The 18,748-nt window shown below is 35.9% G+C and overlaps 1 protein-coding gene across 1 annotated transcript in view; it reads right to left on the bottom strand.

Moving 5' to 3' along the window:
- Positions 1-15,124, bottom strand: part of LOC108760209 (uncharacterized) — a 42,419-nt gene extending 27,295 nt beyond the window's left edge. Inside the window, exon 1 of the mRNA XM_018506020.1 lies at positions 14,865-15,124. Coding sequence (XP_018361522.1) covers positions 14,865-14,921 — 57 coding nt within the window. The 5' untranslated portion in view covers positions 14,922-15,124. The remainder of the gene's footprint in view (positions 1-14,864) is intronic.
- Positions 15,125-18,748: the final 3,624 nt, after the last annotated feature.

Below are 18,748 nucleotides of genomic sequence, written 5' to 3' on the forward strand. Positions count from 1 at the left end.
GGGACAGAGACCCCGATTTGTGAAGGTCGTTCAATGCCGTTCGTACCAAGTGGTCCTATATAATTCCTTTCGGATTCTTGCATTTTTCTAAAGCACCCTAAATGATTCATCGGACGCATTCTTACCTCCATCTGTTGTAAAAAATTACAGTAATTTCTACTCTTAACTGTACAATTTGTCATGCATTTTTCAACAATAATCTATATAAATCCAGCTTCATCCTTTCGATAATTTTGTCGCTCGTATGTATATACGTCCAATCCGTTTGATATTTCAGCGATTTAGTAAGCAATAAAGAACATAAGCTTAAAAGCGAAACTATTCCGCCGAAAGCAAGAGGGTGTAGTTAGATAAGTATTTACGAGTGTACTTTATCGAAGAAGCCTCTCGGTTGTTATTGTCGCGTTACGATAGCGAGCAATTGAAAAATGCTCGCACGGTGCTCTTCGGATTAAATTAATACGGAATTATGTCGCGTATCGCTATACTATTTCAAAGTGGATTAACATCGTCGCGCACTTACGCGAGAATTTCGAGGTCCGCGAAGCGCGAGGCGCGAGTCAACCGGGGAGATCCGGCATCGTAATCTTTCGGTCCAAGAGAGGTTACACCGCGGAATTCCTTGGAAACGGATTTGAGCACAAAGAGATGCTAAAACGAAGAAAATACGACGTGACGCATGTGCGCGCTCTATCCGGCGCGGTCATCGCTGCCATTCGCCCGACGAAATTACACGGGGAATATGTCACATTGTATGCTCATAAAGACCGCTTAATTGCCCGTAAGATCCCTACACGCTCGCTTAGCCAAAGGTTATCCATCCGGTTTAAGTGAAGCTCTGCCAGGTTCACCTTGAGGATGAAGTCAATTCTTTACTCTCTTCAGAAAAAAAGGAACAAAAATTGGAAAAAGACGTTTCGTTATTACGCACCTTTCACCACTGTTTGATAGGTTTCATGAATAACAGTTCCGTAAATATTACAAGGAACATAAGAAACATGGAGACATAGAGGACTGTCAAAATTTTCATTACATTCGAAAATGTTAGGGTTATCAGAAAAGCGAAGGGATAAAAAAGAAATAATATTGCTCTCTTCTCAAAAGTGATAATTAAAAACGTAATTTTCAAGTTAATAAATAAGTTTAAGCAAAAATTATTCTATCAATCATCAAAACTTTGTAAAAATCGTCATAACTTAAAAAGGGTTTTTTTAAGCATTGTAAATCCAAAATAGTTTAAAAATAATTAAAAAATAAAAACTTTGGTAAATGTTAAGTTTAGCCCTCCGCAACCGTTGACAACAAGTCTCTCAAGTTTGGCAGACGAGTTAGCGCAAATCGTATAGTTTTCGCGAGAAGTACTGTCAACGACCGATCGGAATCGTGGAAGGGAAAGTCTTGTATGCGCGAAAGAAAAAAGTGCACGAAAAGAAGATGACCACGGGGCATGGGCATGTATGTGGTGGTTTGCCAAATCTACCTTTGCCTGCATCGTCCTTGCCGAGGTCTTCCAACCCATCACGACGAGCGGCGTCAACGGCCCAAATATGTGACGCAAGGAATAACCGCGAGATAAAGGTACTATAAAGCTCCTCTTGAAAATCCCCATGAAATCGGCCCAGTGCGTGACTCGATTCCTGCGAAAGGATAGGGGGAAAAAGAGAGAAACCGGGATGGAATTCGACACGACGTATTCTGAAGGACCGTCATCAGCAATCCTTAAGTTGATATTACTGTCGACTGAAGAGATTCACGCATGTATCACAACATCATCATTTCAATTTAAGTGCTAATAATGACATAAACTTTGATAATGATGTGTGCCTTCCAACAAGCGACACAGGTGACACAGTGTGACACAATGGATCATTATATCCTTGTTGTTTGCAAATGTTAAACAAAGATGATATGATCAATAGGCTTGTTCTTTTTGGCTGAACTTTTGCACTAGTTCATCTTTCTTTCTTTTTTCTCCAGGAGGAAAGAAGAGGAAGAAAGATGAACTGGTGCAAAAGTTTAGTCAATAAGAACAGGCCTAATGTGTCGCACCGTGTCGCTTGTTGGAAGGTACACGATGTAGACCAGAATTTTTCAACTAATGTGCCGCAAAGAGTCTTCAAGTGTGTCACAAAAATTTTATAGCAGGTAAAAAGAAACAAAAAATTTAAAAATAAGTAAAAGAGCGAATAGTGCACGAAGTAAAAACAAGACCGGGTTAAGATATCTGCCGCCCCTATTCAACTCTCAAATTGGGATGCCTGTGTTCGCGACGAGCAACAAAAAAAAAGATTTTCTGCAGTAAATTTTGCCGCAAACCTACTCATTTCATTCTACGTATATATCGATGATTGATGCCAACATGGCTCTTTTCTCAGATTTCTCTTTGGTAGAACGAAATCAACACAAAGATCGCAAAACCCCGAATTAAGTGATCGATGGATAATTTTCTCAATCATTCATGTCTGGCAAAAATTAACTATTTTTTAGAATAGTTTTTTTTTCAAAAACTTGCCACCCCTAGACATAGCCTAGGTTAGTTTTTAATACTAATCAGCCCTGAGTAAAAAATATCATTTTAAATTATGAAAATTACCTAAATTATATTGTGTTTATTTTCATTTTAACCAAAGCAGTATCGTCATTGCAATAAAACTACTTTTAAAACAATAAAATAAAAAAATTAAATTTCAAAACTATTTGTTTTTTAATATAGTGTTGACAGTATTTGATAAAAGACTGAGTGTTGAAGCATATGCACCTAATAATATACTTTGACAAAGTCGTTTTATATATTTAATGTACCGCGAATTGAGAAACGCTGACACAATCTCAAAAAGCATACTTTCCAAATATAAATATATTCAATAATTTGGGTCAATAATGTACTTAACATCGTATAGGTATTGTAATTGTTGTTCTACTTAATCAGACTTTTTCTTTACAAAAACTCATATCTAACTCATATCGAAACTAGTTCATAGATCGAAGTAGACTAGAACCAATAATTGAAGAGAGAGCGGAATTCGCTTTCTGCACGCGGGAATAAATGAACCCGCCGATTCGCAGGCGCAATTGGAATTGGAAATTCGGTGGCAAAGTAAAACGAATACTGTTCGGCGCCGGATCTTTCGGGACTGAAAAGATTCGATCAAGGAACATCGAACCTGTTCACCGGGATTCAACGGAGAATACGGCCGACGCAATCTTCGATCTGCTTCCCAGCGAACGCGAGGATTTACGAGCTAAGGTCGTACACGAGAGCACGAGATGTGGGTGCTCGGCACCATTTTTCTCGACCTTGCCTCGAGGGGTATAAATAACGCGGCGACTGCCAATGAGTTCGCGACGCTACCATTACATGCAATCTCGACCAACGAGCAATGTACACGAATAAACGATATTCTAGTCCGCCAATGTTAAAAACGATCGAATTAATCACCAAGTTTCTCTCGACCGTTCCGTGTGACTGTTTTCCAATTTTACCTCAACTGAACTTCTAAGCTTAGAAATGCACACGGGCACCACAAATATTATTCTATATATGTTTAAACGACCGCATGTTTATCGAACGATTGAAGCACACCATACCAGAAAACCGGTACAGATAATCTGTTCGTCGACACACACCCCCTTGAAATTGCACCCTGCAGCTATATATAGAATACGACGAGATAAGCACAATTCTATTAATAGCGCCAATCCTCGCCCTTCCTACCTGATTTCTTTGCCGACAAATGTTTTACAGCTTTGGGGAGAAGGGGTGGAGGGAGCAAATTTGTGCTGGGCCCTTTACCTGTTTCGCAGGGAGATGAGAATTTTTACGCACTGTCGTATTTTCTGCAGGATGTTATCCCGGAAAAATTTATGATCGACGATCTGCCTGTGAAACGTTGCATGCAAATGACGTTGGCGATAAGCGCTCTGCGATTAAAGCTTCTTAATGTGAGATTCTTAGTACGTTGGTAAGTTAAATTGTTAGGCCAGAGCTATACGTTAGAATCACCCAGAATTAATGATGCTCCTCCAGTAAGGAAATGTCGTTTAGGTTAATGCAATCCCTCGTGAATTACATTACCGATGGAGCACTTAGCAATGAGCTATGAAGATAGTCCGAGAATAATTCGGTATCTTCATGAAAGAGACTATGTATTATTAGATAACTATTCAACTACCCAAATTTATAAACAGAAATCGAAAATAAGATATGCGCTTTCGTGTTTGAAATAATCTCGTTATGAAAAAAAAAAACGTGTGCGAAGGAGCGTTTAGTTTCATAAACTGTAATTTTTATCGAATATTGTTCGTACTCCACACAGTTTAGAATTGTGTTTCTATACCGATAAATAATTAATTGGCGCGCAGTTTGTTTAAATTGGAAATTATGAAAATTGATACAATATAAAAATATTATTAGACAAAACCCCGCTTTGACCGAATATGACTTTCTTCGTTTATTTGAGTCAAATTATATTCGTTGCAATTTTTATTTTCTGTTTTGTATGGCGTATATCGAAGATATCATGTAAAACTGTGTTTTTCTTAGATTCGTAAATCTCTTTTTAATCTTGCAAATTTTAGGACTAATTCGAAAATTACCGATGTGATTTCTTTACCGATGTGACGTTTCTCTTTTGGCGATTTTGATTTCGCAAGGTAGTTCTTCCTGATTGGGAGATAGTGGTTCAGTCAGAATCCGGTTGGTTGGAACCCGCTGTTATCGAACTGGTTTAAAAATATCTGGCGCCACTCGAATCAGCTTGAAACGAGCGCATTGTCTTTTGAATTATCTTCACAATAAAAATTTCGCACATATAGGACGAAGCTCCTTCGAGTGATGACATTAACGGAATGCGAGATCGTGTTTCGGATTTCGTCCAGAGTATTAAAAGCGGTTGTCTCATGGTTTCTTGAGAAATTTTAGTTTTTATTTTTAATGCTAAACGGTATGCAGGGAAATATTAATTTAAATATTGCCCCCAAGGCTTATAAAAACAATATAAAAAAAGGAATCAAATAAAGAGAAAGAGAATACAAATATTATATTATTCTGACATAATCTACAGCATTAATTATTGAAACGAATCGTACAATCTTGTGAGTGAGAGGAAGAAATTGAGGAGGAAACGTGAAGGGGAGATTATAACGACGTTGGTATTGCGTTGTTGTTTGAATTAATCATGATGACGAGTTAATTGTGTGACAGGAACTACGTGATGCATCAAGCCGGATTGCCTACAGGGAGAAGCATTCCCTTTGCTTCATAAAAAAAGTTAACGGAAATTTTCTATTAACTCCGCAGGAAATTGGATAAGAGCGCGTAGAATGTGATTCGTTCTCTACGAACTAGTCCCCACAGAATAGCGATACGGTTAAACGTTCGACATTTGTATACAAGATTGTATTCCTGAACTGTAAAATTAAGAATGTTAGCATCGCAAGAGATTGTTCATTGCAACAACGAATTAGATATGGAAAGAGTAACAATTAATATCAATATGAATATTAATAAAATATGATTAAAAAGCAAGGAAAAAAAATTATTTAGCGTTCTGCGTCTTGATCGAATACTCAAGAATGTAAAAAGACTCGTTAAAGATACATTAACGATGCGTTTCGATGAATGACTATCACAGAACGACGTGGGATAATATATCACGAGGTCCTTGAGAATCTGACATGTCATTCGTTATTATTGTCCTGTCGGCCAACGATAATTCACACCCGGCTGATGTACTTATGCCACTTGCTGTCCACGATATCAAAATCACTGTCCATGATATCAGAATAAACCCGATTCTTATCTTTTCTCCGGCTCTGAAACGTGCGCACAATAATACTCATTAATAAAACACGAAATTATTATTAATAATTCTGCAACTACCGGCACGGCTTTAAGACGGAAAAAAAGGAAAAAAATAATAAACGGATCGGACAATCCGTTTCTTATTACCAATCTCGATTTTCTGTAACGTCATCGAACGATGAGAAAGATATATATTACTGTAATTGATATAGAGGAATGTTGTTGAATGCGTATCAGTCGTCTAAATCGTACTTCATTAATATTTTATATTTTTATTTAATATAAGCAACATTTAGTAATAAAAATATAAAATAAATAAAAAATAAATAATACAGATAAAAATTTAACAGGTTACATCTCGTTTTGTGCGCACTGACAATTTAAAAATCACGTTAACAACTAATATTAATTTTTGATCAATTAATGTAGCTGATAATAATGTAATCATACAATTTTATTCTGAATTTTTAAGTTTTCATAAAAGAAGATTTATTGCAAAATATTTCACATTTATTGTACATACATATTTGCAATTATTATAAAGACTAAATATTAAATAAATATTTTTATAAAATCTAAATTGCCAAAAAAGATAGGCTATGAATCAATGCTAGATGTTAAGTGCTGATAATTATTTTTTTATTACTATTATTTATTAATTATTAAATATTTGGTCCCTTTTTCGATAAGTTATTAATAAAATATAAGTAATAATAATTTATAATTTCTTTTATCAATCTTATATTTTTAATTATTTTAACTCATAAATTTGATATTTTCAAAGACAATGAAATTTAAGAGACCCACGGATACGATACAGATGATTGATTAAATAATAAGTAATACCTTTTACAGCATATTGTAAAAAAAGCTTATAATAATAAATTAATTTGTTATTGGTGAAAAATTAGACATATAATAACAGATATCTGAACATCAAGTTACAATTCCCATTTATTTGCGTATGAGAAATATAATAAAAAATAACTTAAGTACGTTTGGCAAGTTTCTCCTACTATATATTTTTTATAGTCTCACATTTTTGTCTCCTTAATAGAATATTCGTCTCCGTTCTTACTAGTCAAGTGGTCACTTTTTCGCTTTCTTTGTGTCAATGGAATTTACGATGTGGTAAGGAAGATTCATCTCTAATTCAATTAATGCCATCGAAGAACCTTGTAAAACTGCTACAGTTTTTTTCTACTTTTTTTTTGTTAAGCTGGGACAATGACACCAAGCAGTTCCAACCAACAACGCTCTCTACGTTACAGTATACCGTTATCGAAGCACCATCGTACTTTAAATGCGCCTCTTCGTCACAATGCAACGTGAATTCCGCGCTTTATATCCGTTAACGGTATTTCGAGACGCACAGAGCTATCTTTCGGTTCGTGTATTTCCTCTACTCGTACGGTACCGCGCGATTAGTCGAATCGTTCCCGCGAAACGGGTTCCGCATTTCTTCGCGAATGCACCTTCTCTGTTAATCGTGATTTAGTTTCATCAGCGAAGCGTGTATCACAGCCTCGCAGTCACCTATGACATTATCATTGTGACTGCAATAATCACATTCTAATGTGATATTGTCATGTATGAATACAGGGTAGAATACTCACAACATATCATTTATGTAATTTTGGATAGTTTAGTAATTTGTACATTAATAAACCTATCACGAGATAATTATTTGCCAATATTTATGAAAGAGCCAACATTTTTGTAAAAGATCTCTTGCATAAATGTAAAACAAAATATAAATTTTTTTTTAAGCAGAATAAAATAAAAATTTAAAAGATATTTAGCTGTCCGATAAACTCATATGTAATTATTTCAGAATTATTATATATTACATGTCAAATTATGTTACAATACATGTAAGACAAAATATTATTATTATTATAATTGAAGATTAAAATAAATATTTCTCAATATATATGCAATTCTAAAATATGTATATATATGTATATTATATTCATTCAGAATTATATACATATAGTAATGTTTATTTTAATATTATATATATATATATATGTATTCTGTTAAATATAAATATTAAACATAAATTTTTAAACGATCCAATAATATGAATATACATTTTTAATTACTTAAATTATTTTAAAATAATTTTATTTAAACACACACATTATTCAAACTATCTTCTTCATGCTTCAACCAAGACCGAGGCTGCGTACCGGCTCCCCACAATCTTGGTATAAAAGGGTTTTATTTTTGCATGCCGAGAGATTTACAGACCGATTGTCCTGAGATTACTGACTTACTGAAGCTGAACGCTTCAAATTAATCGGAATTTACGTACATTGAGTGAATCATTCGTCTTTATCTCTGGACACTAATTCATTGACGATCGACTCAATTGCACAATGCAAAATAAAGTGATATAAGTATGAAAGAAAGGAGATGTTAAAGCCACTCGATGCTTGAAGAGTATTCAGAATAAACGTTGTTGCATCTCAAATTATTTTTTCGTAAACGGTTGCAAAAGTCTTTTTTCGTACTAAGAATATTGACTCAGCTCAAAATAAAAGTTTGATTTACTGAAATATTTTTGTTTATCAGTGATAAATGATGTATGTGGTAAATGATGATGCGGTTTAACGTGTCGTTCGCCGCTTCTGACTAACATTCAATTCACACAACGGCGCCACGATATCTCAAGAATGGTGATTTCAATGCATGGATGGTAGTGCAGTCTGCGGCGAGGTACTGCGAGATTCTTGAGACACGATTTAGGTTTAATTCACATTATATGTGCTTAATTCAAGAAATAACCATAAGTAGAAAAATCGTGCGTTTTACTTTTTTGAATAATCCGCTTTTTTCATGAGATGAAAATACTGGATTAACTGGTACAAATTCTCGCAAAGAAAACAGATTTTGTGTTGAACTATATAAATTATCTTAAGTTTTTTAACCTTTTTTTGATCCCCCCACTTCACTTTGAAAAACCACAATACTTTAATGTACTTTTTTGTATCACGGTGCGAAAGAGATAATACTTTGATTTTGAAATACACATCTCGCTACAAAATGAATTTTTCATGAGCTCTGTTTCTTGCGCAAGTTTTAACATTCTACATGCTTCGCCGTGTGTACACTTTTAAATGCTATGCGGGGCGTGAAAACGCTGCGCAATATAGCGGAAATGCTCAGGTCGTTTTACCAAGAATGGAATTTTTACCGCGACGTCTCATTATCCTAGATTCCACGATGAACCGTTTCAGTGGCTGACGCGCAGGTTTTACATCGATTTTCTTTTGATCGTTAGCGATTGCGACCTGCAGAACGGTGGCGCCAGTTTTCTGTAAACTTTCAGAAATCCTGACAGAATCTCCCACGATATGCCCGGTTATGTGTACCGTTGCAGCACTTCCAGTCTGAGGCGGCACCCGAGAGAGGCGAGAGCGATAAATTTTCTGTAATATCATTGGACCGGTTTTGTGGATAGCTCCTCGTAACAATGAGCACGCGCCTCGACTTGGTTGTTCGTGCAAAAAGCCTCTTTCTCTTTCGAGTCCTGGATAACGTCCTTTATGGAGCGCAGGTCATCTTGCGATCATGATTACCTCGTATCTTCAATCGAAGCGTTTTCCACCCAAAACTGTTACATTCACATACAGTTATATTTCACATATATGTGAACATAATATAATAAAATGTTGATCTAAATATTGACGAATCTAAATACGCAAAAAAACGTTTATTATAAATATTATCTGTCACATAAAATTAAGAGATATTTAATTCAAACTTAAAACATTCTAAATAAAAACCAAAATATTTTAATTACAAATATTTTAATTACATTTGGTAGATAGCCCGACTTGATTTTTTGTTTCGTTTTTTACGATCTGATGAAAATAGGTCATTTATAACTCTGAGAGACTTGCGCGTTACCTATAAATACTTATTAATTCTCTCGTTAAAGTAAAGTCATAACGGTATAAATGATTAGTGGCTAGATAGCACCGTTAAACCTATAATATCAAATTTAACTTAATTTAAGTCGCCACTACTCCTACTAATGGAAATTTGAAATTTTATAGTGTCAAATTTATCCATTGTTTTAATATAACGATACATTGAATAGGAGCAGTAGCGACTTAAATTAGATTAAATTTGACACTATAGATTTAACATTGCAGTGTACCTTGGCTTATAGTATAAGTCAGGTCGCATAAAGGTCTTTTGATGTAAACGTAATCAATCTTACAAACTTTAGCGTCAGCTCCGGGAAGTTAAGAAAAATGTCAATTTTTTTCAACAAATATAAAAAATAGTATTTAAAAGCTTCCAAAAGCTATTCATATCTTAGCATTAAAATTCAATCAAGATCGTAAAAGGAATTATTTGTAAAAGAAAAATATCATATACAAGAAAGTAACGAGCGAGTATACAATTATAGAGAATAAAAGCTTCTTGCGATTCATACCTTTTGAATACAATTATAATAGAAAAGTTTTAAATATTCCAAGAATCTGAACAAAATCAGTAATCAATAAAGAAATCATCAATAGAGAGGCAAAGCGCAATGGATTCGTAAAGAACTGTCAATCGGGTGAATCGGGATTGATGATTTATAATAACCCACCACGCAAACAAGACAGGCGTAGAACATAAATTTTGCAAACAGTACGCCGATCGCTTGGAAGCCTAGCGTTATCCAGCTTGACCGTGACCTTGGGTCGCAATAACCGCGAACGAGTGTCGTGGCGCACGTGGAAAACGGTCTTTCGTCCGTTATGCGAAATCGTAAATTTCTCTGCGTTCTCTGTTGGAGAGGTATGTTTATGTGCCTACCCCCCGCCGGAAAGCTACTTGTATGGTACGCGGGCGTATCTCGTTTTGAAAACAATTTTTCAAGCGACACTGGATTCAGATGGCGTAAATCGGTATTTAAACATCGAGTTCACATCCCCGCCTCTTTTCGTGACTCTCATTCGATGTAAACGTAGGATAAATTTAATGATGAATTTATCGTGTAACGGCGATTTCGTAACTTAATTATTATATATGCGAATAAATATCGCGCTGTGTAGGCATTAAGAGCGAATCGATCGGGTAATTATATATCACTCCCTTCTTTCGAAATTGACACATTAAAAAAAACGTGACGTTTAATTATTATCATGAATAAACTAAATAAATATTACCATATCAATCGTTAAAAATAAACTAAAATATGTAACTTTATAAAAAAAATTACCAAATCGTCATAACTCAAAAAGAGTAATTAAAAAAAAATCGTTACACAATTCAAATAGCCCTGTCATTCGTAATTTTTAAACTCTTCCTATTTTTTTTGAGTTTGTTGATTTTTGCCGACTGTGGTATACGTATATTTAATTAAACGGAAGATGCTACTGCATTGATTTCCGACACTTCCGATGCCGATTAAATCCGCGTGTCTTACAAGTAGCTTAATTCTTAAACTCTCATTATCCAATTACCTTAGGCCTTTCTAACGGACCGCGGGTGTGTTAATTAAAAGAGACTGCCTCGGTTGGCGTTGCGAGTTAAAGAAACGACTCGGACATCCCGTGGTGTCGTCAGTACAGTTTCATATTGCTACTATGTGCTTCTATGGGGCATCTTAATTAGCGGAGTGCGTGGAAGATAAGAAATTGTTTCAACATTGTTAATCCATATATCCGTTTTAACATCAGCAATTACTGAAGGAGTTTGCGGGAAAAAATGCGGAATCCGATACGTCAGCGGGTAAATGTCGGATTTAGTGTAATCGCTTGTTTATAACACCAAGTAATTTTTGCAAATGTGTTACAAGATATTTTTCTTATTAACTACCATAAAGATTCCGAACTAATGATCATTATGCAAATCGGCTTCGGAAAATGTATTTATGTTGAAACGAGATCCAAGCTAAAGGATTTTGTACGCCGAGGAGCGCACCTGTGTGTTTCTTACACAATGTTGTATCATCGCGTCGTGTGGCGCATATTTTTGCATTTTATACTAGGATTTATACGCATGTAACCATGGTAGACGAGACAACTGACTGTTCATAACTTTTTTTTAATTGAATGCTATTTACTTTGACCGAATGATTCTCTTATAAGCTTCTCCTACAACGTGGTCAACTTTTCATATATTTACAGATAAATTACTGCATCTTGAATTTTTAATTTTAATACATTCACCTACATAACATATCATGCCTGGAATAAAAGTAGGATGTGAAAAATATGTAGGGGATCAAAATACTTGTCACAAACAAAAGCTATATATATAAATCCAGTTTCTAGAATTTTATATTAAAAAAATTTATCCTGATTCTAAAACAATTTTCATTTTTTCGAATATACTTTTATAATCTTATTTTAACCGTTTTATTACAAATTAATTTTAAACTCCGCTTCAAGGTGTTTCAAAAGCATACCTTAATTGTCTATACATTCTTGAAACTAGTCATTAAATTCTCCGTTTATAAATTGCTTAACCTATAACAGGAACACATATTTTTGCGAAAAAAAACAATGGCTCTTGGAATTCACAGAATTTTTGTGTTATTTGTTTCACTCAAGGAGTAAACCGCTGAAGACATTACGGTGTACAAATTTGAGGGATTAATGGGCATTACTAAGGCATTAATGGGCATTACTAGGGCATTACAAAAGCATTAATGGGCATTAGTGGATTTTACTAGACCATTAGTGGCCATAAAATTTGGATATTACTTGGGCATTACTAGACAATAGTAGGCATTAATGTACACAATTTTGGTCAACGATATACACAATTTTGTTTACTTCACTTTTGAAGGAACTTTTTAATACTCAAAACTGTGAAAAGTAAGATTGTGAAACATAAAATTATTCCAAATCGTTTCTATTTAAAAATTAGAAAAGTCTTCGGGTTATCGAAACCCAAATATTTCAATTACAGGTTAATTAACTCGTTTTTCTAACAATTTCTACATTATATCATATTATGGCATATTTTCAATTTCAAACATCCGGACATCTCACGTCCGTCTTCAAATCATAATGCAAATTTAGTCAATTATTTATTTTATATTTAAATGTTACGAGCACACACATGTGCTCCGAATTGTACTTTAGGCATTTATAAATTCCACTTTATCGTACAGGATTTTTAAACGACAGGCAGTTACTGAGAAAAATGACAGTTACACGCGGCGTGCGTTCCAAGTACATTGTGAAGTTGTGCATTCGAAACGCTTCCATACCTCGTAAAAAATATTGGCGCGAACGAACCAGTTGTTAAGAACCGGATCACTTTGCAATCGGCGCGGTGCGGCGGTTCCGTAAGTAATTGTCATACGTGAATTTTAATTAATTGGATCGTTGAGTGTTACCTCGAAGTATACCTACTAGTTGATAATTAACACTTATGCGAAATATTTCTCGCTTTAAGTTCAATCGTGCGCAAACACGTAATTTGTGATAGGACCTTTAACTCGCCAGCAAAAAAGTAAAAGATCAATACAAGCGACAAGGAAAATGTAAATAATCTTGAGCATGAATAACAAGCTCATAATTCACACATACACATTACGAGTAAATATTGGTTATTAATTCAATCTTAATTAAATATGCAAAGAAGCTTTGCATATTATTGCAAAATTCACCCATTTAAAAATTTGATATTAATTTAAAAAATATATTTTAATTTATTTCAAAGAAAGTCTATATGAACATATAAATTTAATGCTCGCTTAGGAGTAATCGAATCGATTTCATAAACAGAACATTTCACTTAAGCTATACCACTTTGATACAGCTTAATATATTATTAATGCCAGTGGGAGACTTTACTAATGCCACTACCTCTTTGAAATTAATTTCAAGAGACATCAGTAGCATCGCTAATTATTTACGGGCTGCTAATGATTATGTGTATGGCGCACAGAAAATTAACATGGTACTTCCATGAATCATGACATGTGTACATATTTGTTCTACAGACAATCTTCATTTTATGAATTCTTTCAATGTCATGAAGAAACATGGTCTTTCTTGACCTATTCAATCTATGTCTGTTTTATTAATATACCTTGAATCGAAAACTGTAAAATAGCTTGAGATTTATATAAATCTAACATGTATAAAAAATATATACATATGCATTTGTATAAATAATTATTTATAATATCAACTTTCGATATCTCTTTTCTTATTCATAAATTATCTAATATGACTTACAAATTAATTAATTATAAGCGATTTATTCATTCGTGAGATTTATTTATTTATACAATTTAATTCAGATTTGGCACATTCCGATTGCGATCAATTGACGGATTCATTTTGATGTTTCGCTTGATGTTTGCTTATGTAAATTCTCTCTCTCTCTCTCTCTCTCTCTCTCTTTCTTTCTCTTTCTTGCCTATAAAATGTACAACTCACGAAATTTTTGCGCTGGTCTCATCTTACATCGCATTACGTAAGAAAAAGTGCATGAACCGCTCGCAGGAACCGCGATAAGTTAACATTCCGCGCTTGCATAACGAAAGTAGCACTCGCCCGCGACGCCGACGTTTATTGTGTATCTACACGTATCCGCGAGGTATACTCGATGTAAGTATAGCGGGCTAGATAACGACGTTATCCTTGACTCCAGCCACGTACACAAGTCGTTGCACGCGCCGTCTGTGAATGCCACTCTGCATACGAAGGTACACACGCGTTGAGTTTTCGCGAGAACCAAGTTTGCCAACCGACATTATTGATCTTATTGCTAATAAAATAACAGGCGTGTAATTATTTCATTATATACCGTGCATATTATTTTTATCATTATAAATCTCAGTACTTTTTTTACAGGGTGCTCGATGAGATCACGCTAAAACATTTCGTATCCATTAATTTGCACGAAACGTTTTATTGTCCAACCGCAGAGCCTCGTAAAATCCAGATATTTTAAATAGCAATAGACGTTCGTAACAGGCGATGGCGAGAAACTCTCATCTACCACCGGATCCATCGAGTACGCCCTCGTAAGAGCGCGTTATCGACCTCTCGGGGTCCGATCGCTCGTAAAATAGCAATACGCGGGGGCTTACCAGCAGGAGAAGCACCGTGCTCGTGGCGGCCGCGTCGACCGATATGCCGCACGCCATTTCTCGCGCTCTCGAACGAGGGGGTTGCCCGTTCTCCTCTACCAGACCATCCTGGACGCGTCGTCAACTCGCAGCTCCTCAGGTTCCACCCGCGCCACCCGCGGAGGGACGACTCTTCGGAAATCGAAGCCCGATGATCACTTCTCCACGTCACACAAAAGAGGAAGGGAGGAAAAAATGGATGACAATCACGCCCGCCCTTAGATCGAACTGCCCTTTTCCGCGACTCGCGACTCCCAATGAGAGGACACGCTCGTTCGGAAATTGACCGATAGCCCGTGATAATAACAGACGATTTAATGACACGCCAAAGCTATTTCTCTCGGAGGTCCGACATTCGCTCTTGATCGCTGCTCCCCGCACGCTGCTGGCCTTTCGCCGCTCTCGGATGCCGATTACCGTCGATCGCTCACCCGATCGCCGATCTCGTAACGAGGACGTGAAGGACGCTTTCTGTCGAGGACAACGCGGATCGGTTCGCGATGGCCCGTGGCTAGTTCGACGCGTCGTCGTGTAAAAGGTGACGATTATACGCGGTCCTAACCGTAGCACAGGGCTCGGGCAACTGACAGCGGGTCAGAGCCGCGGCACACGGCGCCACGCCGCTCTCACAGCTGATCTGAGAGAGCCGATCGCCTCTATCAGCCTCCCCCTCTTCCTTCCTTCGCGAGGGGGCATGCTCTACCCTCTCTCTAACGTGCAATTCTCAATCTCTACGCCACGCCGCGTAGCCGTCGTGCCGTCAGACGCTCCCTCCTAGACCCGGTTCCATTAATGTAAGATTAACTTTAATCTAGGTTTAATTTACTCTTTAGTCTAAGAATTAGAAAAAGATAATTAGTAAAGTTAACCGAGATAAATTAAGTTAATCTAACATTGGTAGAATCGGGCCCTAGAGACTCTACAATCAGAATCTGGCTACGAGATGACAAACTTAACGATCCGTCAGGTCGTTTTTATCAACTTTGGTATTTAAGTTAAAATTAATGTGATAGCATGTATAAAAAGAGACAATATGTAGGTATACTTGTTTCTCAGTCTTGTTTGGACAAAATTGTTTGTGACCAGACACTGTTATAGAGTCTTTACTCTTTCCGATTTCATCCCGATTTCATCCTGATTGACTCTGATCTCGGATTATGTTAATATCTCGAATACCTGGAAACAACGAATAGAGTAGAAGAATATACATATATTATTGAGAGATTCGAGGAGTTTCCAACAATATATCTTAATAGGATATATATCTTTATTAGAAATTAAGAATGAGTTTTTCCTAGAGTGAAGAATTGTTTGAGTCGCTTCTTTGACAGGATTCTTAAATCTGCTATTTCTAAAAATAACTTAAATAACAGTGACAAGATTACGGACCGCATTGAAAAATACATATCTTTTTGGGACGCTGAACTAAAAATCGCTTAACAAGACAAATATCCCAATGACTAAACTAATAAGAAGATATGATCAGTTCTATTATTATTGATTGCACTGTTCGGCGCGCGATAAAAAGTGACCTTTTTCGAGAAATATCATTTTCTAACTTAATGGTTTTTTAAGCCGCTGAATACGAATCCGACGTTAAATTTATATAAACAAAATTGAAAGCGATATATATTTGATAAACCGTCAATGACCTAATTCATAGCTTTTCTGTAACAGATCCCAAATTTAACCATGAATATCCTGTTAACCATAGCCAATAAAAAAAATCTTCTTGAGGACTTTTAAATATGCAATTTTCTTTTACTGTTATTAATAAATATCTTAATAATTATAAATATATTGTTGATTTTTCAATGACTAGGCACTATGAATTATTGGGACATTTATCTTATGCAAACTTAGCAGAATTAATTGCCATCGTGCATATTTTCATCATTTTTTAACCATCCTTTCTATACTAATGCTAATAATTAATTTTTTTCTACGTAACACAAAACTTTAAATTGTCGCTGTCATTACAAAATTATAAAAAAGTACGATTATTGGTCGAAAAAACGTTTATACTCTTTCACAATTGAGCGTGCGCGAGTCCATCTGTTGTCAGCTCAGTCGGAGAAAATGTGATGATAATTAATGATCGCGGAACAATTCATAAATATTAATGCAAGCCTTCGTACGTTACGCTTACGTCCCGGATTTGCGGATATCTCGCTGTTGGTTTTACGAGCTTACAAAAAGAATAGCGTATTAAAGCACGTTAATTAGTCGTATAGTACATGCTCATTACCGTAAACTGAAGGTCACGAGTAAACCGTCGGTGTCACAGACAGACGACGCTCTCTCTATAAAACCTCCGCATTCTGGAAATACAGTTCACGTGCCCTTAACGACTACACTTCAGTTTTTTATCATTCATATATGAGTCATTAAATTCTAATTGAATTGTAACTTAGAGCCTTAATTAACAAGAATATGTGTTTAATGCCGAGATTAATAATTTTTGGAAAAAGATGATATAAAATCCCAAAATTACATCAATAAAGAAATATCTTGGAAGGTCATTTTGCAACGTATGATAAATCTTACGAAATATCTCGAAAGAAATGTAATAAATAAGCGAGTGAGTGAATCAAACGTTCTATGTTTCTCACAGGATGGAATATAACCAATAATTTAATGACTAATTGCAAGAACGATTTCACACGGTCATTTTTGGCACTATAACTTTATTATGTAACTGTAATTTTTTGTTTTGTAAATATATAACGACTTCATTAAAATTTCATATTTATAAAATTATATTAAAAAGGATCAATAAAAATTATGTTCTAGAAATTTTATTTTATTAAATATCAACATTTAAAAACAAAAAAAATATATCCTTTTTTCTCCTCTCGTCCTTTTTTAAAAAATGTACATCTGTACTCTTTTCTTATGAATCAGATATGGCGACCCTGTACGAGATGGAAAATCAGAAGGTCGAGGATGCGGAACTGCAGCGGGTTCAACGTAGTAAAATTCCCGAAACGGTCATTCGTTCCGGTATTTCTCCGAGCATTACGATAGAGGATGATGACAACGATGACTGGCGGGGAATATAAAGCACATTTAACGAAATCCTTGTGCAACGGGCGCGGATGAATAACCGACCTTGCGAACGAACGGGACGACCTTCGTGATGGCGCGCTCTCACGAAGACAAGGATATAATCCCGCCTTCTTCAGGTTTTTCACGCCGGATCACGAAATGTCTTCAACGCGACTCAAGTTCCATCGGGCTTTTGGACCGCGTTTAACTCGATCACGTATGGTGTGAGTGAACGTGAGACGTACGTATCGTGCAGAACGTCGTTCGATGATTAACCACGGGCAGCTTTATTGGCGCCGTCTCGACGCCTCGCGATTTTATTTTCACTTAGCTACCGTTTGTTTCTGTGGAAAAGAAACGAGGGAGAAATTTTTTCCGAGTGTAAAATTTTAGTGACTTAAATGTCATTAAAATGTTATACCCTAAAAACTTCGTTTAAGATTTTAAGTCACTTATGCCCATTTCCACCAACGTAGATTAACTCTAATCTTTAGAGCTAGAAAAAGACGAAGAGTAAGTTGAACCGAGATTAAAGTTAATCTACATTGGTGGAAATGGGTATTAGAGATTGAAGTCACTGTCTCTTTGAAGAAAAGTATTGATATATACTGGAGATCGATGCTCTTTTCGTGATGCTGGCGTATCTCGCAAAGATCGTTGCGCCGACAGAGAGATTGAGGCTGCTTCGGAGATTGTACGCAGCGTTATATGGTATATACCGTACGCGCGGGCTGCTAAATTTTCCCTTTATCTGCATTATTCGCGTGCCTGTGCTCGTCCGGGGCCGGTGCATTTAC

Source organism: Trachymyrmex cornetzi, unplaced genomic scaffold, assembly GCF_001594075.2.
Source record: "Trachymyrmex cornetzi isolate Tcor2-1 unplaced genomic scaffold, Tcor1.1 scaffold223, whole genome shotgun sequence".
Taxonomy (NCBI): domain Eukaryota; kingdom Metazoa; phylum Arthropoda; class Insecta; order Hymenoptera; family Formicidae; genus Trachymyrmex; species Trachymyrmex cornetzi.